General features: G+C 34.8%; 1 protein-coding gene across 1 annotated transcript in view; it reads left to right on the top strand.

Annotated features, from left to right (window-relative positions):
• The window catches only part of LOC129242647 (uncharacterized), a 30,677-nt gene extending 5,043 nt beyond the window's left edge, over positions 1-25,634 (top strand). The window contains exons 2-5 of the mRNA XM_054879413.1: positions 1,657-2,089; positions 9,024-9,440; positions 24,366-24,540; positions 25,218-25,634. Of these exons, the coding sequence (XP_054735388.1) occupies positions 1,657-2,089; positions 9,024-9,440; positions 24,366-24,540; positions 25,218-25,373 (1,181 nt within the window). The 3' untranslated portion in view covers positions 25,374-25,634. The remainder of the gene's footprint in view (positions 1-1,656; positions 2,090-9,023; positions 9,441-24,365; positions 24,541-25,217) is intronic.
• Positions 25,635-26,878: the final 1,244 nt, after the last annotated feature.

The following is a 26,878-nucleotide window of genomic DNA, read 5'->3' on the forward strand; positions in this document are numbered from 1 at the left end:
GGCTCTCATTCCGGATATTGCGGGTCTAAATATCACACATCTGGTGAAATTTATCAGTAGCTTGAAGTGGTTAATAGGCACGTAAGTAGCTACTGTTGATCGTCATCCTTTAATGTAAAACCTCATCTTCCTTTTTCCCCATGTCTGGTTTTTTCGTTTCTCGCAAATTAATGCGCTCGTTCGCTGATGGAATAAGTCTGGCATTTCTCTAAATATCAAGAAATGTTACTTTCGACAAAATTCAAAGGAGTTTTCAGCCTTAAGAGTATTGTTAACACTTTACTTGAATCTGTTCATGAATTCAAAGATTAAGATGTAATTTTTGACTCTCATTAACTTTATTCTTACTCAATCTTAAGTTTTATACGGCCTCGAAGTTCTCGGATCCATTCACTCTCAAATTACTTTCTTCTTCCTTTGTTCGCTCTAGATTAGAGTATGCAACATTTATCGAGAGGCCTTGCAACCAATTTGCAATTGATAGGTGTAGAAGGTGTTCCCTAAATATATTTTCAGATCGTTAAAATTCCCAAATCCTATCTTTCCTATAATTTTAATTAACTTAAAGTCTCTAGAGAGCAGAAGGTGTATACTCTCACATTCTTTTTTTTTAGCGTAAATAAAGGAGACATCTCTATTACGGAGCATATCCGTACTAGATCTCTACGCCACACTTACCCATTTCATCTTAAATTGCTTAACACGAATTATGCGCGTAATACTCCTATTGTCCGCGCTCTAAGCAAATTCAATGAGATCTCAAGTTCTATTCCGCTTGACTTTGCGGTATCGAAGAATGAATTTTATAACTTTCTACAGGTTTTTTTAAAGATATTTATTTAAATATTTGTAGTAATATAAGCTCTAAGTGGTCTGTAAAAACTATAACGATGTTTTAGACTTGAAGTAATTGAGAAAACGAAAAATGAAAGGAAATATTTCCACGTTGTTCAGTGCAACGTCACCGAAGCGACTTAAATACTTAAGTATTTTCGGCCAATGACTATCACTTCAGGGGCATTCGCTATATTTATAGTGAATGCTTTATGCTGATACAACAACCACGACAACAGGAAAAGCCAAGCTACAATTTTTGGAAATAGAGGTTGTTCCATAGTTTGCTGTAGATACTTAAATATTCTGTCAGTGGGTGGACAAATTTGTTAAGAATTTTTTTCCGCTGATATCCAGAGTTTTTTTTGCCCTAAAATACTCCCTTTTATAAAGAGACTTTTTTAAAGCAAGTAAATGGAGGTGACTACTTTAGAAAGCTTTACCTAGATATCTTTCATATTTCACGGCAGTTTTCCTAAAATTTTTTGCCAGAAATTAAGTTTATTCTGAATTTAATAAAATGACATATTCCTCAAGATCTTAATCTTGGGAAATAATTACCTATCAGCGCCCAAAATGGCAAACCTTCGCACAGGGAGCATTCATTCAGACCATTCAAAACATATTAAAATATCTCAGAGGAATGTCTCGAAATTAGAATTTCTTGCTTTCTCTCAATCTGAATTTCTTCTTCCTCAATGTGGCATCGCTCTCTACCTATACTCTTTTATATGTACTCTGCTTACGCCCATAGCATAGTAAATAGGTACTCTCTTCAACATTTTTGTGTTTATTTAAATATATTTTTTTCTCACTTTACAGGCAAACTTTACTCAGCTGGCGGTCTCTCTTCCATATTGCGGGAGCTTTCCGATGACATTGTACCCGCAGATGGTGAGGAAATCTACAATCCATTCACACCGGTTGTCTCCCCCACCGAGGATACGCCCGCACACATTGACAAAATGTTCCTGCAGACGTCATCGGGATATCGACCAGTTGAGCACTGCTACTATAAACATTCGTTTGTGGGTGTAGGTAGTATGGGAGGCCTTAGCGGTGGCGGAGGTGGCAATGGTGTTGGTGGTGGTGTAGGTGGTGCAGGTGGCGCCGGTGGCAGTGGGCGCTATGGCGGTGCACATCGCTTGTCTGCCGCAGGCGGCAGTTTGGCTGGTGGTTTGGAACATGCGGGCGTGTTGCGGGCGAGTGGCAGTTTCGGCGATACGCGTTGTCTATTGGATGCCGAGTGTGGAAGGTGAGTGGGGAGTAGGTAATGGAAAATAACAATAACAAATAAAAGTAAAAATAAAATGAAGCGTGTGGGCGTACGATTTTGCACTGCTGCTAGCTAAATTTGCAGCGATGTGTTATTACGGCAAATGTCACGATGGTTGCGGAAGAATTGACATGTTTTTGTTGCAATGTTCATTTTTAGAATGAAGAAATTGAATATAAAAATATATGGTTTCACACCCGCTTACGTATATATGCAAATATATACGAAGAGCACACACATATTGGTTATTAAATTAAATTTACGTGAACTGAGTTGCTATTCATATGCATGATGACGCTGCCTTTATTTGGCTTAAATAGAAATGTAAATAAAAAATATTTATAAAAAATACAAATTTTACTACGAAAGGCTTAAAAGTTGGGTGACAAACCTATACTAGTAATCGTGTGTATGTCACACTTACGCCCGCACTTTCACAGAAACGAAGCGCTGACTAGTCATTTGGTCAACGTGGCGTATAAGCAACTTCAATGGCCGATGGCATTCGTTTCGAAGTATTTGCTTGCTCAAGTGTGCCAATCTATTATGCATGCAATTTGATACTTGATCAACTGGATGGAAATCAGCCAAGTTGTCAGTTCTCATTTCAGATAAATCATTGATTAATTATTACACTAGTTTACACAAATTTTGACCTGTGCTACTTTACTGCAATTTCTTATAGAAAATTTGCGCCTGGATCCCTATATGAAGTTAGATATTAAGAAGGTAGCACAGTTACTTCTGGAAACAGTGTGTGTAGTAAATTTTCATTATATCCGGCTGTAGTTAGCCACTTTCAATATAATATTTTGAAAAATTACTCTCTATCTTCAAACTGGGTTTTGATGGGCTATCTTTCCAAGCAGGTTGGATTGAAAGAAAGGGAAAGTCTGCACGCACATAGGTACTTCTGTTTTCACTGACTTCTGCAAGATGGAACATGGAGTTGAAATGGGGACTTTCTGTAAATCAGCCAATATTTCAGTCTCCTTTAAACTGTCGAAAACTGGTAGTGTTTTTCAAGCAGACATCTTCGCGATCCTGCAGGGATCTTTGTTGAGAGGTGGACGTAAATATCTTTTCCCATAGTCAAGCTGCCATCAAGATAAGGCCATGTCGCCGCCATGTTGCCGCTTTCTTCTAGTCAACTCCTGCAAAGAGGTGATCAAACGCCTCAAACGTCCAGGAAACACTTCTCTTCTCTCTCCTCTGGGTTCTAGGGTATAGGAACATAAAGGGAAATGAAATTACCGATAGTTTCAGTTGTCCTAATTGTCATGAACGTTGTTAAAGAGAAGATGCACAATTTCTTTCTCAAAAAAAACGCAAGATATCTTTTACCTTATCGTGTGTTATCTTAAAAACACTTCAGTACTGGAGATCCCCGCCATTCAATTTCTAAATTTATAGCAGTGTTCACCGGTCACTGGGTGGTCGGAACTCATGCGGAGAAAAGTGCAAAAGCTGTGCGGATCCTGGAGAGAAAGATACTGCAAATGTTCGGGTCTGGTGGCTAGGCGCTCGAGGTTCCTTAGTGTGGCTCTTGGGTTGAGACAGTTCTTCAGCCTAGATCCCTTTTCTCTACTCCACAGTTTTTTTTATTTATTATTTATTTGCTTTTTCGAATCAGTTTTCCTTGGGAATCGGAGGGTTAAATATTAAAATGAATAGCAGATGTGCCTAAAAATATGTAACATCTGCCGACGATCAATATTTGCTTTCCTCATATATGAAGAAAGATTTAAGTTTAAATAGAAGAGCTTTATTCGACTTGAAATTTGGAAATGTTACTAATATTCGAACGATTAAGATTGGAAATGAGGGAAATAGGCTCTTCATAAAGAAAAGTATGGTGTCCGAGGTAACTACAATCACGTAGATAGTGAAGTCAGTGTAGACAACCAACCATTCGAAGTTGTGAAGGACTTTCTCTACTTTGGGACCAGCATCAACAACAAAAATGACGTCAGCCAGGAAATCAAACGGAGAATAACTCTTGCCAACAAGTGTTACTTTGGTCTCATTAGGCAATTGAGAAAACTGAAATTTGAATAGGTCGAGTCAAGGAGCACCAAGAGATTTGGTGGCTCCTAAAACACTCAGACACACACGGAGACAAAGGCTGTGTGAGGCAAATCGGTAAATATCCTTCAGTTTTAGAGAACGAATATTACTCAGTATCACGACATCGGAACCCAAAACTCGTAGCCTTGCTCTAGCAAAGGCAAGACACTCACAGAGAAAGTGCTCAGTGCTATCTGACTCCTCCAAGAAAGACAGGCACATTGGGTCCTATGGTGCTCATATGCTGACCCTGTTCCTGTAATAATGCCGACCATCAACCGAACACTTTTCCTTCCAAGTTTTCGTAGAAATTTTAACAGTTTTCTGTTCGGACTTGTCACAAAACACTTTGTAGATTGTATATATAATTGCCGATCCAATTCATGATTCCTGCTGAACTGATTCTGATTATTGGCTCTGGCTCTTGTGGGGGAACCGCTGATCCACGGTAGGTCAATTCATTGGAAATTTCGTTTCCTTGAACACCGGAGTGTCCTGGAACCCATATAAACACAAGCCTATTCTGCCTTGCGACAGAATTAAGATTCTTCTTACATTCTTGAACAATTTTTGAGGTTTGCTTCGCGTTCTCCAGGACCTTCAGTAGAGCCTGACTGCCACAGAAAATTCCAAGCAATTTCCCGCTCCTTCTCCATCCTCGATTATTCATTCAGGATGGTAAAAATTGCCGTTTGAAAAACAGTTGCCATTTCCCCCATAACATAGTGATACTTATTACTATCGGCTTCAGACCCTGGAGACTATTAGACTCCAGACCCTATTTCATTCTAGGACTCATTGGTAAAGGCAAAGGCAATTGATAAGTACAATTCTCTCTCGAAGGATGAAACTGGCACTCTAGAAAGAGCTTATCATTCTCGCCCTGCTATATGGCAGAGACAATGTCAGTGCTCGGAGCCTTCAATAGAAAAATTATCCGAACAGCGGCTACGCTGACGTGGCCATGTCAACCGTATGAAAGAAGACGCTTCACGTTACCCAAAAAGCGAAATACCATATCTCCGTTGAAAGGGCCAAGTGCTGCTGTATTATAGATTCGGTCAAAAACGGACTCAGGGTTGTAGCGTCACATAAGAAGAAGAGACGAAGTAACAAAATACACAACAAATAGGTGCAGCAACTTTATACTGATTCTTTTTTTAAATAAATGCCACATCAAATATTCAAAATAACAAAATATACGCCATCCTGATTAAAAATCTTCTGATTAACAAATTCCCAAAAAAGTATCTCCATTGGACGCCAGGCCGTGTGAATATGCAAATAAAAGGCAACAATCCAATCTCTGGCTGAATAAACAGGTGCTTACGTTATGTCCTACACTGTAAATTTCATTAGTCGAATTTATTTTTGGCTGTCGGTAAAAAGCTGGTTGCTATTTTTAGGCAATAAAAACGGGCACATCCGCCATCGCATATCGCAAATCGCAAAACATAAAACGCACAATCGTTGCTAATGCCTATAGGTCTGTAGGTATGTGTGTGTGTGGGTGTGTGCGCTGTGGATGATTGTGTATTTGCCTTGCATTAGCAATAAAATGAGTCTAATTTGCAAGATTTTCGACATTTGCCTTGTAAGCGTTTACGCCTACGCAAATTACAAGAATTCTGCGCCTCAAAAAAAAAAAGCAAAAGAAAAAGAAGATTAAATCCAAAAATATGCAAAAAGGTCATACCACGTAGGCTCAGCGATTTTATGCGATGCGTGCAAAGTCGTCAACAAATACGAAGCATAGGTAGTTGTGTGCGTGGTCTGTGGGGTGCAGCTGATTACGACCATACGCCTACGTCTCTAGACGCGACGTCCGGACACAATGACCGTCTGAGCAATGAAGCTTCCATTTGTAGACCGGGGAAAAGGTGCTTGTGGGCGTTCAAAGGTGCTTCTATGGTGCTACACTTACATTTTTGGTGTATTTGTATCGAATTCAGCGAATGACGCTTTTGAAAATACGCAGTGTGCGAGAAATGAATGGAAAATGAAGGAAAAATTGTTATTGCCAGTAATCTAAAAAAAGAGAATCTTATCGCAGGCATATAAAAATAGTAACACGTTACCATTTGGTGTTGTTGCATTGCCATTTACAACAATGTCGTAATTTAAGTGAAGGAAATCTCTTGGTTGTACTTTGCATATAAGAACGTTCATATAAATGTAGGTTAGGATGGATAAAATATATATATAAATATATATATATATATATATAAATAAATGGAAAAAATATTAATAATAATAATTGGTACGTTTTTTGCGAATTATGAAATTTATTATATTCTGAAGAGTTACTTAAAAAAATTTAATTTTAATTTATGTTTATGTTTAAATGTTGAAAAATTTTAGCAACATCATCAAAATAATAATATTTGTAAAAAAATTTTCGATTGTGAATGGGTTAATTTTCCAAGAAATCTAAGAAGAAAGTGAAAAATACTTTTACAACCAGGTGACAAGAGTACCACGGGTACATTACAAGTAGCACTAGGGTGCCACCTTGATGCCAAAATGTAGATCACTATCTGCAAAAAATTACAAAACTTAAAGAAGCAGGCAGTTTTAATCAATAAATCGAGTACTATTTTCCTAAACCCACCTTCGACGGGATCTTCAAGACTAACATCTCGTCAAGAAGAGAGTGTCAAACTCAAAGACCATGGAATAGAGGGGGAAAAATTGTCAACATGGGTGGATCCAAGCCAGAAAATAAAGTAGGCTATGGGCACAAAAGGCAATGACGTCGAAGTGCAAACCTCATAAAGAAAAGTAGGCCATGGAGTTTTTTCAAAAGAATTGGGATGCGAATTATTTGCCCGACTTCCGGACTACTATAGCGTCAACCAGGCAGAGGTCTTAGCCATAAAGGAGGTAACTGTGTACGTTAACACACACGCCGTAACCAAAACTGCGACAAATACCTTCTTGGACAGCCAGGCGGCCATCAAATCAATAGAGGCAGTTATACCCTACGATCAGAAAGTACCGGGAATGTTTAAATAAAACAAAACAGAGTTAAATTTCAGGCAAATTTATTTTATCTCCTTCGAAATATGACCCGTCTGAAGCAACACACATATTCCAACGTTTAACTCAGTCCTCCATGCACCCCTGGTAGGCCGAAGAAGAGATGGCCTTCAGCTCCTTCATTGCGTTATCTTTGATCTCTTCTATCGACTGAAATCTCCTTCCACGAAGTGGTAACTTCAACTTGGGAAACAAAAAGAAGTCGCACGGGACCATATAAGGGGTATTTCCTTAGTGTTTGGCCAAATGAACCAGCACAATTTAGGCTCAGTGCGATGGCGCGTTATCATCATGCAAAATCCCAGAATTGTTTGCCTACTTATAGCATCTCTCAAACGCTTCAAAATGGATAAATAATATTCTTATTTGACTGTCTGGCCCGATGGAAGGTACTCAAAGGTTGCTCAGGAATGACAGGTGGCTCTAAATAGTATCTTCAAGGTCAGCCTTATTTGGGAACCGGGACATGGATGTATTGAATCAATTTGCAAGAACACTGCTCAAAAACAGAGGCAATATTGGAGTTCCTATGGCAACTTGCAAATTAAGGATACAAAATAGCCGCCAGACCCGGACATTTGCAGTGTCTTTCTCTACAGGATCCCCACAGCTTCTGCACTGGGGGTTGTACGAAATTTCAAGCTTTTCTGCATGAGTTTCGATCATCCAGTGGCCGGTGAACACCACTATGAATTTGGAAATTGAATGGCGGGGATCCCCAGCACTTCTGACGTACGGAGGCCGATGGAGTTAACACACGATAAGGTAGAATTCCATCTGTTCTGCGCGAAAGAAATTGTGCAGTTTCCCTTTAATAACGATCAAGGGGACACCGATGTCTGAGATGGGGGCAACTGAAGCTGATTCTGTTGACCCCTTCCTGGCAAGTTTATCGATAATAATATATCATTTCCCTTTATGATCCTATGCTCTGGAACCCAGATGAGAGATAAGGGAAATGCTTCCTGCACGTTCGAAACGTTTGATCTCTTCCTTGACCAGAAGAAATCTGCGACGACAGGGCCTTGTTCGCAGTTTAACTATCGGAAAGGATATTTATGTCTCCCTCTCAAGAGCAATCCTGGAGCATTTTGCATGAATGCGTGATCGCGAAGACCTCCTCTTGAAAAAACTCTACCAGTTTGCGACAAATTAAACTAAATCGATCAAAATTAGGTTGAGTTATTTAAATTTTCTTTAAACCTATTGCCAAGAAAAGTCAGAAATGGAATAAGGAATTTCATTATTTTGATGTCATCCACGTAATAAAATAATTTTCTTTGATTCAAAATTGAGCGAGCTTGAACTCTTCTACCATATGAGGTAGTTTGGGTTAGTTTAGTTTTTAAGAAATAATCGCCAAGATATTTTGCAAGGCTTCTTCGAAGTGCAGAACATTCACAGAAGAGGTGGTGTTACCGACTAAATTTCTTTTTCATCTGAGATAACTTTTTAGAAAACAAAAAAAATTTTAAATTAATTTCATTTATAAAATCAGGTATTTTCAAATCCATCCAGTTCAAGTAAATTTTAATATTTCTCCGAAATATTCTAGTGGAAGCCAGAAAAAATATTTTTATATTTGGAGAAACACCCTTATGTATGTATATACATGTATGTATGTGTATATGAATAACCGTTCCCGAAAATGGCTACGTGCCACTGTTTTAGTGCCATATATTTACATTTAAGCCTTTTATGCCAATTGTTTTCATGTTTCTTCAACACATTTTCTATTGGATTTCTTTTAAATCCAATCAATTATGTTAGTCACATATTCATTCCTTTTTTCTCTCTTCTCTTATAGGCATCATCGTGAGATCACGTCGAATATACAATTGGCCTGCGTCATTCAACGAATTTGGATACTCATCTCGAATATCTGTCACGGTTTGCTAGCTGGTCTAGCTTTGGCCCATTTGCTATTCGTATTAAGCAGTCACCCGATGGATTGGTCGCGGGTACTCAGTCTTGCTGGCGAGACTGTATCCAAGGGACAGGGTGCGGAGGTAGCAGGAGCAGCAGTGACAGCGACAACAGTAGCTGCGTCAGCGGTGAACGGTGATGGCGGCGATGTCGGCGGTGTGGATGTCGATGGTAAACCTACGCTAAGTGGCACGCAGCAAACATTTAGCTTCGTGGAGGATTATGCCTCATTTGCTGAGATCTATCTGAATACATTCTATTGTTTGGCGATTGTCTGCATGGTGTCGGTATTTGATCGGTAAGTTTGTGTGTGGGGGAAAAAATTAGCTTAGCGGTAGGTGGTTTCGAATTTAAATGGTGATAAGAAATCCTGAAATACGTATAAAGATAATAAGTAGGAGAAAAGTGCAAAATTCTTATAAAAAATTGTAAAGAAAAAAATAGTACTCTACACTAATGGGAGGATGGTAAGCTCATAGTACCAGAGCTGTTCACTATTGCATCACACAAACAGCAGAATGATAGAAAAAGTTGAAGTATATGGTAAATGAAAAAGTGCGTTTGAAACAGATGAATGATCTCCGAGTAGCGTAATGGTATTTTTGTACTTGGAACATCAACATATTTGGATGATTCGCTTTTAATTTGCCTCAATGTAGCTCCTTTATTTTTATAAATCATCCTGTTTTACATAAATTCTAAATATGAAGTTAAGAACAACTTTTTCCTAAGGCATTAAAAAATGCAATTACCAACACAGGTAGAACTATAGTTTTGCGCATTCACAATGTAAATGCCTATGAAAGAAAAAGTAAAAAGTGTTGCATACCTCAGGGATAATTGGTGCAGTACTATTTGTTATTTTAAAAGGGCAAAATATCTGCTTGGCTTTATTTCAACTACCAACGTCCTCAAAAGTGTTATAACGGGTCAATACACTATTGGCTCTCTAGCCGGTGGAATGGGTGTACCATACAATGCCTTTTGCATAAGTTGTGAAAATGAAGAAGAAACTGAGTCCGCACAACAACTCCGCTGTGAACGTCCTGCACTTCAAAGAAGCTGTGCTTTGGCAATTATTTCTTTGAAGACCTGGGAAATTTGCAAAATGCCTGATTGGAGGGACTTCTTAAAAATATCTAAATCGTTGAAGCAATTTAGTTAGGGGATAGAAATCAAATGCAGTTATCGCAATGCATTAGAACCACCAAGTGCCTTGTCTTAGGCAAATCTTACCTACTAAGTCGTGTCCATTTCGCTGCTCCACTAAGGTCTCATCACATTTATTTTGTACACTCTGAAATTGTAAGTGAATATGAAATATTCATAGTTAACATCATGAAACCACATGTCTCCTATTCGGTCTGTAAACAATATGAGATCAGGCAAGAGGCACTACTCGTTGTAGAAACTTTTTCGTTATTTTACATATAAGTAATATTGACCAAGTTTTTTCTAATATCAGTCACCCCCCGGCAGGCAATGGCAAACCTCCGAGTGAATTTCTGCCATGAAAAAGATCCTCATAAAAATATCTGCCGTTCGGAGTCGGCTTAAGAGTGTAGGTCCCTCCATTTGTGGAACAACATCAAGACACACACCACAAATAGGAGGAGGAGCTCGGCCACACACCCAAAATGGGTGTACGCGCCAATTATATATATGAACTTACATATCTATTTTGTCAATGGGGGAAGATTGTTGATATTTTCACTGGTCATTATTGTATATTTGCCGCACATTTAAGTAGGGTACGACAACATCTGTTCCTCATGAATGGAGGCTGCAAACTCAGCCCAACACTTTATCAGGTATTGTGCTGCGTTCTTCAAACTCGAGTTACAACCTCTGATTTGTTGGAAATTATGTTTGTATTACTCTGCCACTCTCTGGAATTTTGCTCTTTCAGTAGGTTGGATCAAAGAGAGAGGTGTTAGAAAAGTTATTAAAAGTGAACGAAATTTTTACTTTTTTAGTGTATCGGTGTTTATTTTAGTGTTCTGGCGTTATGAAGATCTCAACCACTTTGCCTGCCATAGTATTCTATTGCAGTGTTTCTACGTACTGTCGATTTACTCTACCAATTTTACTGACATATTCCATTTTTTGATTTTTTTTTTAAATAATGTTTTGATTTCTTTTTAATTTTTTATCTGAAAGTCCGGATAAAATTCTACAGAAAATAATTGCTTTGAAGCACACTAGCAACAGTGCATCAATGGACAACTAAGACAGGCTTGGGGATAAACGGCGATAAAACGTATATGATACTTTTTACTAGAAGATATCGGACCAATACGGACTATATGACTCCGAAATACAATTGGGCGAAGAGATTCCGAAAGGATTCCAAAGAGACGGTTATACGTCTATTGGGTAACCGGACATAAGGGCATTGCAGGAAACGAAATTGTAGATGAAATTGCCAAAAGCGCTATTTACGGTATACAATGACGGACATGAAAACTCGGATAGACGGGAGGCGGAATAATCTAGCCACTTGTAAAACCGCGAAAATCATGTATACACAGAATGCAGACAAATACGGCCGATTCGTATTAGCTCTGTCTGGAAAAGAAAGCAGAACTATCGTAGGTACACTGACAGGCTTCAATTTGTTAGCGGCAAGACAAGATCACGCATACAACATGGTAATTGCAAACAATGGTAGCTGCAGATTTTGCAATGAACTAGAAGAGAGGGAAACTCTTGAACACCTTCTATGTTCTTGCCCTGCATTAGCTAGAACCCGAACGAAATGTTTAGGAGCTCTACAATATGAGAGGTTAGAATGGCTCTCGGCGCTAGAGCTTCAGAGCTTACTTAGATTCGCAAAAGACGCAGGCTTATTACAAGAAGCCTACTACAAGGAAACGTAAGGGTCAAGCTCCATCTGGTACCACTAAAGCTCGATGGCTTTCAGCCATCCAGGTAAACCTAACCTAACTTAATTGTGTGTTTCTCCTTAAAATAATGCCTATCAGATACAAAATAGAACAATAATTACACCGCTGGACTTACATTCATATTCAAATATTCTATATAGTATTCTCGTAAAAATTGTTATAAATTTAAAACTAATAGGTTTAACTCAATACTGTTTTGATAAAATTACATATAACTGACTTCTATGGGGGGTCATCTATTCTTTTAAACTTGGCTATACCTGTATAGACTACTATATAGTAAAATGTTTTTCTCTGATCATTCTGAACATTTTGATGTGTTAAATACATAATTTCTAATATATACTACGACCAACCGTTATATGCGCAAATTTCTAATATTCGTGCGCATGTTAAATACAGCCTTTTCATTTATAACCAGTTTCACTCAGTCAGCGATTTCAATCACTAAATTCTTTGAAAGTAAGAATTGAGTAAAAAAACGCTTCGTATGTAACCTGCATGAATATGTTACTGCTTAAGACTAGGAATAGCTGTGTATGTCTGTATGTATAATATATCATCTATTGTACGTAACAATACGACCGCAACCACAACTGTGAAAATTATGAAGCAAGTCATGTGTGCAATGTTTGAATAAATATAGAAAATGGCAACAAAAATTGCTAATAATACAGCGTTTGAGAGTTAAATAAATGCACACAAGCACTTATAAATACACTAGATTTTGCACAAAAATAAATGTATGGTTGGATGAACATGAAAAAGTGCACTTTGTGATGATAACACAGATCTGGTTGTGATATTTTTAATAACCTTCGGACCAGAATAAAACCTCAAAACGTAAATATAGCAATAGAAAAATGGCATAGTCACAAACACTTACACCCAGTATGTGTGTATGTGAGTGCTTGTACATATTTGAGTATATACTTGTGCATTTATATCCATGTGTGTATGTGCATACATAAATGGGCTTAAGAAGCATTTTACCTTAAAACTGCAGTTCACTCAAAAGCGCAAACATTTACAGCCACGTGTTATGACTTGTGATTTGTTGTTGCTCTTTTTGTTTTCTCTTGTCACAGTTGTACACGAGTACCGTTTTCAATATGCTAGAGACGCTGAAGCTTGTCCTCAGCCTCTCCCATCTCTATGGGCCATATAATGACTACTACGTCACTGATTTATAATATACGGCACAGTTTTGCTGTGAAGAAGGCCATCAGCTGACTGTTTGCCATTGGAAGCGAACGAGTATTTTGTGCTATTTACTACGCTGCATATTTTCAAGTGTTTGTAAAATTGACCTTTAACAACGAATCGGCTGCAGTACGGAAGGGCGCCCTGAGAAGATATAGTAAATAATTTGAGTCTAAAAAAGGCTTACTGCAACTGTTTACTGCCATTTCATAGGCATTTATTTTTCTTTGAAAGATTAAAAAAGTTTAGAGAATTAAGGAAAACTAGAAAATTAAAAATTCTACAATAAAATAATGAAAATTTTGGAAAATTAAGAAACTGTTAAAATTTGGAAATTAGGAAATTTTAAGAAATTCAATATCTTTCAAAAATTAAGAATATTATTGTAGAAATTAGAAAATCTCATAATTTCGAATGTACAAAAACCTTCGGATATTCTGATTAATAAAATTTATAATATTTAAACAATTCAAAGTTTTTAGAAAATGGTAGTATTACCAGATTAAAAACACAACAGAAAGTCAATTTTTTTTAGTAAATTTAAAAATACGGAAATGGTAGGGAAAATTGGAGAAATTTTAAATTTTTTTGAAGGTTCCATAAATTTAGAAATTTTTAAAAATATAAGAAATTAAAATTCAGTTTTGCTTAGTAAATTTAAAAATATGGAAATGATTGAAAAAATTGTAAAAACTTGCAAATTTTTATAGCTTAAATTTTTTCTATAGTTCGAAAAATTTTGAAATTTTAAAAATTATAGAAAACTTAAATTCTTATAATGTGGAAATTAGGATATCTCAATGTTCAGAAATTGAATACCTTCAGAAAACTTCAAATACTGGAAAATTTAGAAATTTTAAGAAATTAGAAAATATCATAAATTTCGAATATTTAAAAGCTGTGGAAAATTTAAAAATTTCGGAAAATTATGCCTTTTTAAAATTTCTTAACTGAAAACTGAATTTTGTTTAGCAATTTTAAAAACTCAAAAATGGTAGGAAAAATTTGGGAAATTTAAAATGTTTTTGGAGGTTCTATAAATTTAGAAACTTTTAAAATGATAGGAAATTTAAATTCTGTTTGGCTTAGTAAATTTCAAAACATGAAAATAATAGAAAAAATTGCAGAAAATTTGAAACTTTTAAACGTTTCAAAAAATCTATAAATTTTAAAAATTGTAGGAAATTTAAGTTCTCAAAATTTTGAAATTAGGACATTTCCAGAAATTCAATATCTTTTCCAAATTTAAAATATTGGAAAATTTAGAAATTTTGAAATATTAGAAAATTTCATAATTTTCGAATATATAAATGTAAAAATTTCAGAATATTATGCATTTTAAAAATTTCTTAATAAAAAATTAAATTTTGTTTAGCAAATTTAAAAATACAAGAATGTTAGGAAAAAATGTAGAAAATTTAAAATTTTTTTTCGTTTAAATTATTTTCAAGTTTAAAATAACGAGAGAAAACTAGAAAGTTTAAAAATTATAGAAAATTTAATTTTCTTTCCTAAATTAAGGAATTTTAAGAAATCTAATAACTGTAGGACTTTAAAAATATTAGTTATAGAATACAAAAATTAAAAACTGAAAAAAATTCTAAAATTTTGTGGCTTAAATTATTATAGAAACTTAGAATTTTAAAATATTGAGAATATTAGAAAATTGCGAAATTTTGGAAAATTCGGTGATTATTGAAAATATAAAATCTCTGAGCTTTCAATCAAAATATAATTTTTAATAAAATTTTTGGAAAATTAAAAAAATTTTAGGAATAAGAAAGCGAGATTTGTAGATTTTCAAAATTATGGTAAGTTTAAAAATTTCAAAAAATTTGAGAAATAAGAGAGCGAAAGCTGGGAATGTCCTACATTTTAGAATGTTTAAATTTTTAGAAAATTTCGAAATTTTAAGAAATGAAAAGGGAAATTTAGAAATTCGAAAATTTTAGAACGTTTAAAAATTTCAGAAAATTTAAAATCTTGAGAAAAATTTCAGAGAAATTTCAAAAATTTAGAGTGTTTAAAAATTTCAGAAAATTTAATTTTTTTAGAAAAATTTTTCAGAGAAATTTCGAAAATTTTGTTTAAAATTTCAGAAAATTTAAATTTTTAAGAAATAAGAAAGCGAAATTTCCAAAACTTTAGAACGTTTAAATTTTTAGAAAATTTTGAAATTTTAAGAAGTAAACCGAAATTTAAAAATTTCATTTCTGTCGAAATGGCATAAAAAGCTGTGTGAAATATGAACAAAATTCTGTTTTTAATTGAATGATCCAATTAAACCGTTCCGTATGGAATATGACACTGATCAAATATTCTGCGCGTCCTCACACGGTAGCATCAGCCCAAGAGGATTAATTTTCTATGACTCTGTTGCACACATCCAGCCAAATTTGAACAAAAGCCTGGGTTATGTTTTGAGTTTAAGAGAATGAGTCGACTTCGGTTTATTGGCATGGATCTGAAGGCCTAACCATTTGCTTTTAGCTAATTTTCACAATTAGAATTTCGTGAATTTCGCTTTGTATTGGTCCACCTGGTGTCCCTACTACCGATTCGATCGGGCAGACCTTTAATTTAGGCAATTTGCGCTGCCCCGTTCACCGCCTATGTTCTTATGTCTGAAGGATACATGAACACACATTTCCGGAGGTGCTGTGAACAGCCTTGTCTAACAACAGCAGCGTTTAATTCGCATCATTTCTCCACTTTCCAATACTGCGTGGTGGGTATGGAAAGGAAAGACGGTGCAATTGAGGGTAGCGTACCACACTAATACTCACACAAGAAAAAAAACCTGTATTTATTCTCCTGTGCAAACATTCACATGTGTGGCGGTTAGTAAAAGCAATTTCACAAATTGACTGCGGGCGCTTGGATTGTTATATATTTTCTTACACAAAGTAATATATAATTCCTGCCTGCAATGCAATGTAAAATTAGTACTTATTAGATATTTCAAGAACACATTGACCTTGACGGAAGGGTGAGGGATACAACAAAATCAATATTTAAACGCTTACCGCAGCAGAAATGTAAATTAAAGTAGCAAAAGATAAAATGAGAAAAAATAAATTCAGAAAATTGGTGCACTGATTTAGTGGGCCAGTGAAAAATGGAGCACCAGTTGAACCACCTACTAGTCTGAAGAGTGAAGGGCTGGCTAATAGGTACATTGGAGTGATGGGTTGGTTGAGTTGGTTATGCGGCTTCTTAGCACTCTTACTCAAACTTTTCAAAGGTTAATGAATGCTCATATGGCAGTAGCACGCTGGTATGTGACTGTGTGTGTGTGCGTGTGAGAGTGAGTGCTTGATTGAGATAATACATCATAAATTTAAAACACTTCTTCGCGGTCATCGTAGGCGCGTGTGGTTGTATGGATGGTAGGAGTGAAGGCGTTGCAAAAGTGGTTACTGTACATACCAAAGTTCCAGGAATAGTCGCCAAAAAGTCGTTTATCATGGCGCGATAGCGTTCGCCATTCACTGTTGCCTTGGCGCCATTCCGGCGAGCACTCTATGCAGCTCTTATCCTTTTTATCTCAAGATATTCAAAATGAATTTCGAAGTCAATGCACATATTGCTCGGGCTCTGCACGAATTTTATCGAGAACTAGAATTCCATATCGTTAGATTTTACAATAACTAAAAATCGATTCCCTTCTTTATTACATCATTTAATTCACCAAGTTGTTCACGTAGCCGCTGAATCTTTACTCGCTGCGGTATGTCTATGTCGTCGTAAAGCTCATACAGCTTATCGTTCCATCGCCTGCGATATTTGCCATTGCCGACGTGCAAAGCTCAAAAATCTTGCGCAGAATCATTCTCTCCAACACTCAGAGCGTCGCTTTATCGGATGTTGCCATCGTCCAGACTTCTGCGTCATACGCTAGGACGGGCATGATGAGAGCCCCACTCCCCATTAAGGAACCGGAAATTCCAGGTGCATGCCCTCAAATCGTTCTTAGTTCTTTTGCAGGGGTCATGTTCAGTATAGAAAGTTCTCATCCGAGGCTTTTTACATCTTTTCATGGGGGGGATTTTTAAGAGGCGGGTCCCAAACCCAGCGCATGACCAGCGTTCCTAGAATGCTTCGCCTTCTCACGTTGGCTCGCTCTCGAACGGATGTTCGGAAGCTACCTAGAGGATACTTGGGCTAATCTTGGAAGGTGTAAGCTGCTTGAACTATATGTAGAAGAATCGTCCTTTCCCCACTTGCGTGGTCTTCTACATACCATCCATATTCTATTAATATTAATATTGGCACCAAGTCAATAGTCAGTAAGAACCTTTGTGTTTTTGACTAAACTAAAAAAATAAAAATAAATAAATAAATAAAAAAGTAAATAAATCCAAATAAACCGCTTACATATGTGTAAGTGTTGTTCACAAATACCACCAGGTGTCTCACATCCCGCAAATTATTACTTTAATTTAAAAATAAATATTTTTTCTTGACACTACATATCCTATATTCTGTGGGAAATAAATATAGAAATAATTACAAAATGATGTGTCCGGAAAACAACGCCCATACGGCTTTCATCGTCACACCTCGTTTTGTCATTCCATCACGCCAAACATATCGCTTTCCCACCCCATCCATACCCACACATATAAATATGTATATGTACGAGTGTATGTGTGCATGTCTCGTACATTTGAGGGTTATTATTAAAACTTTCTTTGTTATTTTTGTAGCGTATGACGTGCTGACATGAATGCGCCTTTGACATTTTCAAAATAGTCTCCTATTTCACTTTTACATAATAATGAAATAAGTACCGACATACCAAAGTGAGCTCATTGCTGGGTGGTTGATGAGAGAATAAGTAGGAGTGTTTATTTCAGTACTTTTTTTTATAGTTTTTTTTTCTTTATTTGTTGTTTTTTTTCTATTGTGCCATTTGGCATCACCTTTAGAGCGCATAATTCTGTTGCCTCTATAGCATACTTTTGTAGCTACATTCTTATGCATCTGTGTGCAATTTTCTTTCTTCTACACAGTTTGCATTCTAATCATCCAAACAAACCCCGACAGGAAATTATGTAACACGCGTATACTATATACTATATAAAGGGTGATCAGATTGGAGGTGCTTTTTCCAATATAGTTTTTTGACAGATCACGCGTGACTATTGTCATACTGATATGGGTTCCCGGTCATAGGAACATACGGGGTAGCGGATGGGCTAGCAAGAAAAGGACTAGACATAGCAGAGGCGGTGGCAGTCTCCCCCCCACTGAACACAATAAAAGCATGCATTGCTTCACACTATCATGCTTTAGTCGAAAGAAGATGGAAGCAATTAACTACATGTATTACAACAACATCACATGGCCGTCGTACAATATCCAAAGGACGAATCACCTGTTAGGATGTCCTCGACCAAACATTTCACGCATCACTGCAACTCTTACAGGGCATTGGAAAGTAGGGGATTATGCAACCAGGCTCAACCTCGCCTTCAACCCATCTGCAAAAGCTGTCAAGCGGAAGGGGTGAAGGAAAGTCTTTTCCACTATTTATGTGAATGTCCAGGGTGAGCTAGGGAATGACTTCGCTCCTTCGGTAAGCCTTTATTACAGCAAATTAATGAGATCTCAGACATCAAAGAATTTGCTGCTATACTTGGACCTCACTAAATGGGTCTGACTTAGAGCAAAAAAATAAAAAAAAAAATACTCAAACACTTCAACAACAATAACAACTGTCATACTGAATACTTAATTTTTTTTCATTTTTTAAAATTTTGTGCATTTCACCGTCTGGTGCGGCCTATGGGCTGGATGTATCATTGTCCAATATTTCTTCAAAGATGAGGCTGACGGCAATGTAATGGTGAATGGCGAACGCTATCGCGCCATAATAAACGTCTTTGCTGATGCCGGAAATTGAAGTCCATGATCTCTATAATATTTGGTTCCAACAAAACGGCGCTACTTTGTCATACAGCACGTGAAACAATGGATTTACTGCGTCATCGCTTCGGTGAGCAATTTATCTCTCGTCTCGGACCAGTGGATTGGCCCCCAAGATCGTGTGGTATCTCACCTTTGGACTTTTACTTGTGTTACTTGTGGGGGCATGTAAAGTCTAAATGCTTTGTGATCAAACCAGCTTCGATTAGGCATTTGAAGCCAACATTGATAAAGTTATTCACGAGATATCGACCGAAGTCCGCCAGGCGGTAATTCAAAATGGGATTATCTTTAAAAAATAAATCTTGTTTTATTTCAATTTAAAATGTGATACCTTTAAATTGGTCATCCTTATAAATACAAATTCTGCACCTTCTAATCCAACGTGCTTGCTGCCTTAGCAGGTGGATTTTCCACATTTCTGTGTGCACCACTTGGAGATTGCATTCATCGCGGGCCTAAATTCACGTTTTTATATCAGTAGCTCGAAAAACGTGGAGTACATCCATAAGTAACAAGCTTAAGGAAGATCTGGTGAGGTCCGAGGGTAAGGTGATCGTATACTCAATAGCATTAGGCTGCTTCTAACCTGAAGAATCGACGCCTTTGGCAGCCGCACGTTCCGAAACACACGCTGCGCAGTTCGGGAGGCTTTTAAATTTCATGTGTGAAAGTAGCTCCCCCACAACCATCCCGCTTGTTAGCTTTGATCATGTCTCGCACGCGGCCTGCATTCCTCGTCTTCAGTTAGGTGGTGAATGGAGGTGGAGGTGAGCGTAGGCATTGAGGTTTTATAATGCTGATAGCTCCTTCCTCAGATTTCTAAAATTTTCTTTCACCCAACTATACTTTTTGGATACATTTTATATGGGGAATCAGCCAAAAACTAGCTTGCCGTATTTAACTAACTTGGTGTATTCCTACAAGGGCACTGTTTGCACCTGTATACACATCTGAAGTGCAGTTGTTGTTCGTGTTTTGTGTTGCCTTCATTTGAAAAATATTTTGACCTTTAACACGTCAACTTTTTCAACTTAAAATATTTTCTGCAGCTGCTACACACAGCTGCTCTGCTTCTACATTTTTTCCATTCTACTATTTGCGGTATTTTTTGTCTTTTGCCCTTTCAATTCACTTCCGTGCATACAACGAATTGTTGTTCTTTTCATCGTAACTGCGCGGTACTTACTATTATTTTTTGCTTTTGTGTGAAATATTTTTAAATGTCAACTTTGTTTGTAATGCAGAGAATTATAAGTGCATGCACTCTCATTCATATATGTATGTTTGTGTGTGTATTTGTATTGTATCTCAACTACACCTGCACATGCTTGAACTCTGATTGGGTGTGCGTATGTGTGTAGGTGGTGTATGCGCGTGCATTTGATTTATTCTATTTTTCATTACTTTTATTATTTTGTATTATATGATTATTATTACATTTCGTGTGGGGGAAAATGGCTTTTGTGGTATTCCTTCGATATTTCCTGTATTTCGGTGGTGAAGGCATGAAATGCCAAATGTGCCGAATGCCACCGCTGCATTCATTGAAATTTAAAACTAAATGCAAATATATGTATGTATGTCTATTCATGAAAAAAGGGTAGTGAGCGCACAAAAAAAAAAAGAAATTCAACCATCTTTTGTTATTTATGGTATGCCAGCCGTTGTTAGACTTTCTCTTGCGGCTATTCATATTCATTTGAGATAAATAATATAATTAAAGGAGCGATGCCAGGAGTAGTGGCGGTTATTTATGCGGCAGCAGGCTTGGAATTCACAAGATGCCGAATTTGAAAAACGCTTTTTTTGACACGAAAACTAACTTTTAGCGCATTTTGATTATTCAAATGTGCATTTCGGCTTGAACTTTTATTAATGGAAGGGAGTATTTCTGAAATTTAAAGGAGAGGACAGTAGAGTAAATAAGTCAAATGAAATATGATTAAGTTTAGTTTTTTCCCAGGTTTGTTTTTTGAATATACATATTTAAATGCTATTCTTCTATTTAGGATTAAGGTAGAAACAGTTTCTTAAGGCACCTTTCTGGTCTAGAGAAGTGAAAATTGAAGGCGTTGAAAATTGAAGAAAAACAATCGGTATCAATTTAAAATCGTTTTTATTCATTAGATCAATTCTTTATTTACAAAAAAAAATATTTTTTTCAATGACAATAATACAAGAAATTACTTCCCCTGACGTAACACATGCCACTGGCGTAACTGATTGGGTTGCTCAGGTACGTCTGAAAAAAAAAAAATCGGTCGAAAATTCATCATCATTCATCGCTATGGTGGGTAGCAGATTTACAAAAAAAAAATTGTTTGCTAGATATTTTATCTGTTTATTGGAAAAACAAAAAAGAAAAAGGATTTTTTTCACTCCTAAAAAAAAAATAGAAAAATTGATTATAAAGTATTAATTTTGTTACCCGCGAGAGCCACAAGTCCACTCAATAACAAATTAAAAATTCAAATCAATCAGTTCAGTACTTTTTGAGAAATCATCAATGCCAACTTGGAAAAAATAGTTTCGAGAAAAAAATGGTTAACGCGCTTATACCTGGGTATCGTACTCCAAGCAGGGCTCGTTTTAAAGAACTTTAACCTCTAAACTACAACGAATTTCAAAATAAAAATTTGCAAGAATATTTTTGAAAGTATAAACTATCATAACATGAAAAAAATCGATTTTTTCCAAATTCTAGACCAGAAAGGTGCCTTAAGAAATGTTTGGCTTGAAGCTTAGCGCTCGTGCTACGATTTCTCCTTTTGAAGTTAATATGATAAACCTCCCAAATAAATTGTTACATACAAAAATAAATAAAAATCTTTTTGAAAGTTTGATTTTTTGCAATTTCGATCTCTCTGCAAGATTTTCTGCAGAACTTTTGTAAACCAAAATTTTTCTCCTCTTTCCGACAAGAAAATTTTGACATTTTGTAGTCTTTTCTTGAGAACTTCTGTAGAAAAATTAAAATAATGTATTTAGTGAACCTCACAACCAAAAGAATTATAATTAATAAAGCTAAACCTTTTGCAAGAAAACGACTTAAAAAAAACAATTTTATCTAATAAAAAACAATGTTGACTGTTTGCCATTTTGACAATTTCTGTAATTTTTTAGTTTGTTTTTGATACAATAAGACTTTTCGTAATTTTTAATTTAAGCCAAAAGCTTCTTTAACTTCTGTAAACATTTTATTTTTGTTGCAACAAGAAATTGTTTTTACTTCCAGTAATTCCGTCTTCCACGCAATCTTCCCTTTAAGGCAGAAGTTTCTTCATAACTTCAGTAATGTTTTTTGTTTTTTTTTTTTGTTACAATAAGAAAATTTTGACATTTCGCAATTTTGAACTCAAGGTAAACGTTTCTTCATTCCCTTTCCATAAAAAAAAATGTTTTGTTGAATTAAAAATATTTCGAACTCTTGACTCTTTTTTTACAACTTCTGTTAAACAAATTAATAGTGTAGCAAAAATAAATATTTGTCTTTTTTGTAATCTTTACTTTAAGGCAAAAGCTTCTTGACACTTTTTGCAAAAAAAAAGAAAAGAAATAAACAATTTTTTTTTAAACACGGCTAAATTTTTTGGCACCTTTGACAAAATTTTTTTTTTTTAATCAAAGAACTTTTAACTCCAAACAGCTTCTTGATAATTTGTTTTTATTATAACAAGCAAATTATTATTTGTATTTGTACTTTAAGACAAAGGCTACCTGATACCTTTTGCAAAAAAAGAAAAGAAAATAAAATGATGTTATTATAACATAGACGGAAAATTGTTTGATGCATAGAAAAAAATATGTTGAAAATATGAAAATAAATAGTTTCAATTTTCACAATTTTGACATTAATGTAAAAGTTTCTTCACCTTTTTTGCAAGAAAAAAAAAATGTTTTTGTTCACGTTTTTGTTTTTAAGTCGGAAGTTTGACTTTAACGCAAAAATATCTTGACCATTTCTGTAACAAAAAAAAAATAAATAAAAAAACAATTGTTGCAATAATCACATTTTAGCTACTTGTAATGTTGACTTTAATGCAAACGCATCTTAACACTTTTTGTAAAAAATATATAATAGAAAAAAAGTTATTTGCAAACCTCCCAACCAAACGAATTATAATTAATAAGGTCAAATTACTTGATACCTTTTCCGCAAAAAAAAAACAAAATTTAGAAACAAACAAACCATTTTGACAGCAGAAAAAGCTGCTTGACTAATTTTATAGGAAAATTGAAAACTAGAAAAACATTTTCGGCTTTACGAAATTCTTACTTTAAGGTTAAAGGTTTATTGATAACTTCTTAAAAAAAAGAAAAAATTATTGCAATAAGACAATTTTTTCTATGCCTAAATTTAACTTTAAGGCAATAGCTTGTTGCATTTATTGCAAGAAAAAATTATTATTAAATTTATTTCGTAATTCCTTCCAACCAAAAAAACTACAACTTATAAGAGCAATCTTGATACACTGAAAAAAAATAAAATGTTTGGAAAATTTGTTTTTTGATTCTCGTAATTTTTATCAAAGTTCCTCGATAAAAAAAATTTTAGAGGTTGCGTAATTTTGAGTCGCTTGATACCAGCTTATCATCACACAAAATATTTTATTTTAACAAAAAAGTTAACAAAAAAAAAGGATCGATGACTGATTTTGCGCCACCTTATATAACAGTTGAGAAACAAACAAATGTGCCTTCTAACAGTTAGAATCAAATTTAATAAAAAAATTATTGCTTTTTTAGTAAAAAAGTTATTCAAAAAAATGGATGATTAATTTTGCGCCACCATTTACTTATAATACATGAGAAACAAACAAATGCCCCAACAAACAATTGGAATTAAATTAAAAAAAAATAACTGCAAAATAATTCTTTTTTATTTAGGGAAAAAGTTATTAAAAAAACGGATGATTAATTTTGCACCATCTTATTTATCACATGAGAAACAAACAAATGTCCCATAAAACAATTGGAATTGAATTAAAAAATTACTAGAAAAACGATTATTTTTTATTTAGTCAGGAAATTATTATACATAATTAAAAAAGGGTCATTAATTTTACGCCATATATACCTTTTTGCAAAACAAAAAAAAATATTTTGCAATAACTAAAAATTATTGAGTTTTCACAAATACTTCAGTCTAAATATTTAGTTTTATTTCTTTTTTTTTGCAGCATGGATATTTGCCGTTGGGATTTCAGCAATGCCACCGAGTTAGTCTCATTTCGTTGGTTAATCATTGCAATGATTTATATAGCGACAATAATATTAACGATCTGCTCCGATTCAATTGACGAACGACTCTATTACAGCAACAATGCGAATGTGACGCTAACGCAAGAGGAAATGGTAAGTTAGTAATGACAAAGAAGAGGTCAATAGAATATTAAAAAAATATATAAAATAAAATAAGAAAAGAGTCAGAAAATTTAGGTCGAGCTGATAAACCAGCTCTAACGAGCGAATTTTTGAGAAAGCCAAGAGTTAAATAGTTACGGACTCTTAGACTTTTGGGAAGCTCTTCGATACTAAAGTAAGATTCACTGACTGAAATGAGAATGTGATTTGCGGAAGCCCTTAACGTTACAGCACAGGGCCTTTCAGTTTCTGCCGAGAGACTTTGAAAGATAATTTCAGAGTCATTCGAACATTCTTTGCTTTGATCTACTTAAGACAAAAGTGGCTATTCTTCGCTGGCTGTTTGCTATTGTAATTTATAAGTACTCGCTTTTAGCAGTTGTCATAGGGGTGGTGAGCTTTAAGTTTACCGCTAGAATAATGAGCTTTTTAGTGTGCATTTTCCGGGTCATTATCCCTCTGGCGTACACAGTAAAACCATGCCGAATATTCTGGCCATAATTTGTTTTTCTTCTGTTAGGGAATTTGAAATTTATCTGTTGCGATTTAGAGCATAACTAAAATATAGTTTGTGGATTTTTGTTTTTAAATACATAACTTCAATTGAACGTTAAATTGCAGTTTCAAACATTAATTCTATAATTTTTTTCTTCTTCTCCACGGAGCAGTATAGCAACAGCGTATTGAGCGTATGGAGTAGTTTGTCGGTGACGCGCAGCATTGGCGCCATCTGTGGTTGGATAATGATCGGTTTGACGCCACACGAGGATCTACTCTACGAACATTTGCTGGATCTAACCAAATACCAAATGACAAATAACTGAATGTTGAGTGATGAGTGATGATGGCAAAGAGCGGAGAGAAGGTGTGATCAAAACGAGAGGCAATACTAAAAACTAGTTAAGTGGAAAATATTCTATTATATAAAAAATTTGTACAGTTAGGTTAAAGAAAGTAGTAAAATTATTTATGCAAAACAGAATGCAAAATAAATGCCCGAAAAGGAAAAACAAATGTGAAATGTGAACATGTGAAAAGTCTTCTAAAAGGAAACAAGTACTTGAGAGTAAATATAAAATGAAACTTAAGCATAAAAAATGATTAAGCTTGATTTTTTGTTTCTGGCAAAATCGTACAACAAAATTGTTATTAACTTAGATTACTAAGAAGTTTTGTTGTACACTGCAAAAACTGCTACAAAAAACATTAGTGTAATGCTTGAAAAATGTACTTTTCATTTTCTTTTCTTACAGCAACAAATATTTTTTATGAAATTAAATTGTGTGTAACCTAGCAAATAACAACACAAAAAAAATTACAAAAACACAAACAACATATATATGCAATTAAAGCTTTAAAATATGATACAGATTTATGTGAAAATTATTATGCCATTATAATCGAAATGGAAAAAATTGTGAAATTATACTTAGAACCATGTAAGCCCTTCAAAGGCCGCTAGAATCAACCGAAACCAAAAAATGACCCAAACACAATATTTAAAAAATTAAATAAAATATAAAAACAAAAACCAAAACTATAAGCATAATTTAGAAGATAGGTTTAGCAGCAATACACAAACAAAAGAAAAAAATAGTTACGCATGCATGTAAATATATATATATATATAGATATATAGATACATATATATAAAAACAAAATAAATATTTATATAAATTTGTGTTGTAGTGCGCACTGTTAACTAAATTCTCAGTGCTTTCAATAATTTTTTATTTTTATTTAGTATAAAAAAAAACATTATAAAAAGTAAAACAAAACGCAACTCAAGTACATTTACATTTTAGAAAACTATATATGAATGCTCACACACACACAAAAGTATATTATTTTAAAATTTCCAAAACATGCAAAAACTGCAAAGAATTTAAACACTCAGTTAATATTTGCTACAAAAACAAAAAATAGAAATTTAAGAAAATTTCGCAATTGCAAAGATGTTTGTGATTTTTTGACCAGCTTCAAAAGTTCTTTTGTAAATTTTACAGTTTTATAATGCAGCCTACTTTTCCCAGGATAAAAAGATAATAAAAACACTTAGATGTGACTTTGAGTGCTCTGTGTGTAGAAATTGTTTACTTGCTTTATAATGAAATTAACAGACAAAAGAAAAAAAGCAAATATATATATATATATATATATATATATATATATATATATATAAATAAATAGATATTATTATACACACACATATATGCATATAGAAATTTATAGGAAGAGGCAGAGATATTAAACATTACCTGGCGAAAAAATACTTTAAGAAGAAACTATCTAAAGCAACTATGAAGAGGGTGGCGATTTTTTTACCCAG

This window comes from Anastrepha obliqua, chromosome 3, assembly GCF_027943255.1.
Source record: "Anastrepha obliqua isolate idAnaObli1 chromosome 3, idAnaObli1_1.0, whole genome shotgun sequence".
NCBI lineage: Eukaryota > Metazoa > Arthropoda > Insecta > Diptera > Tephritidae > Anastrepha > Anastrepha obliqua.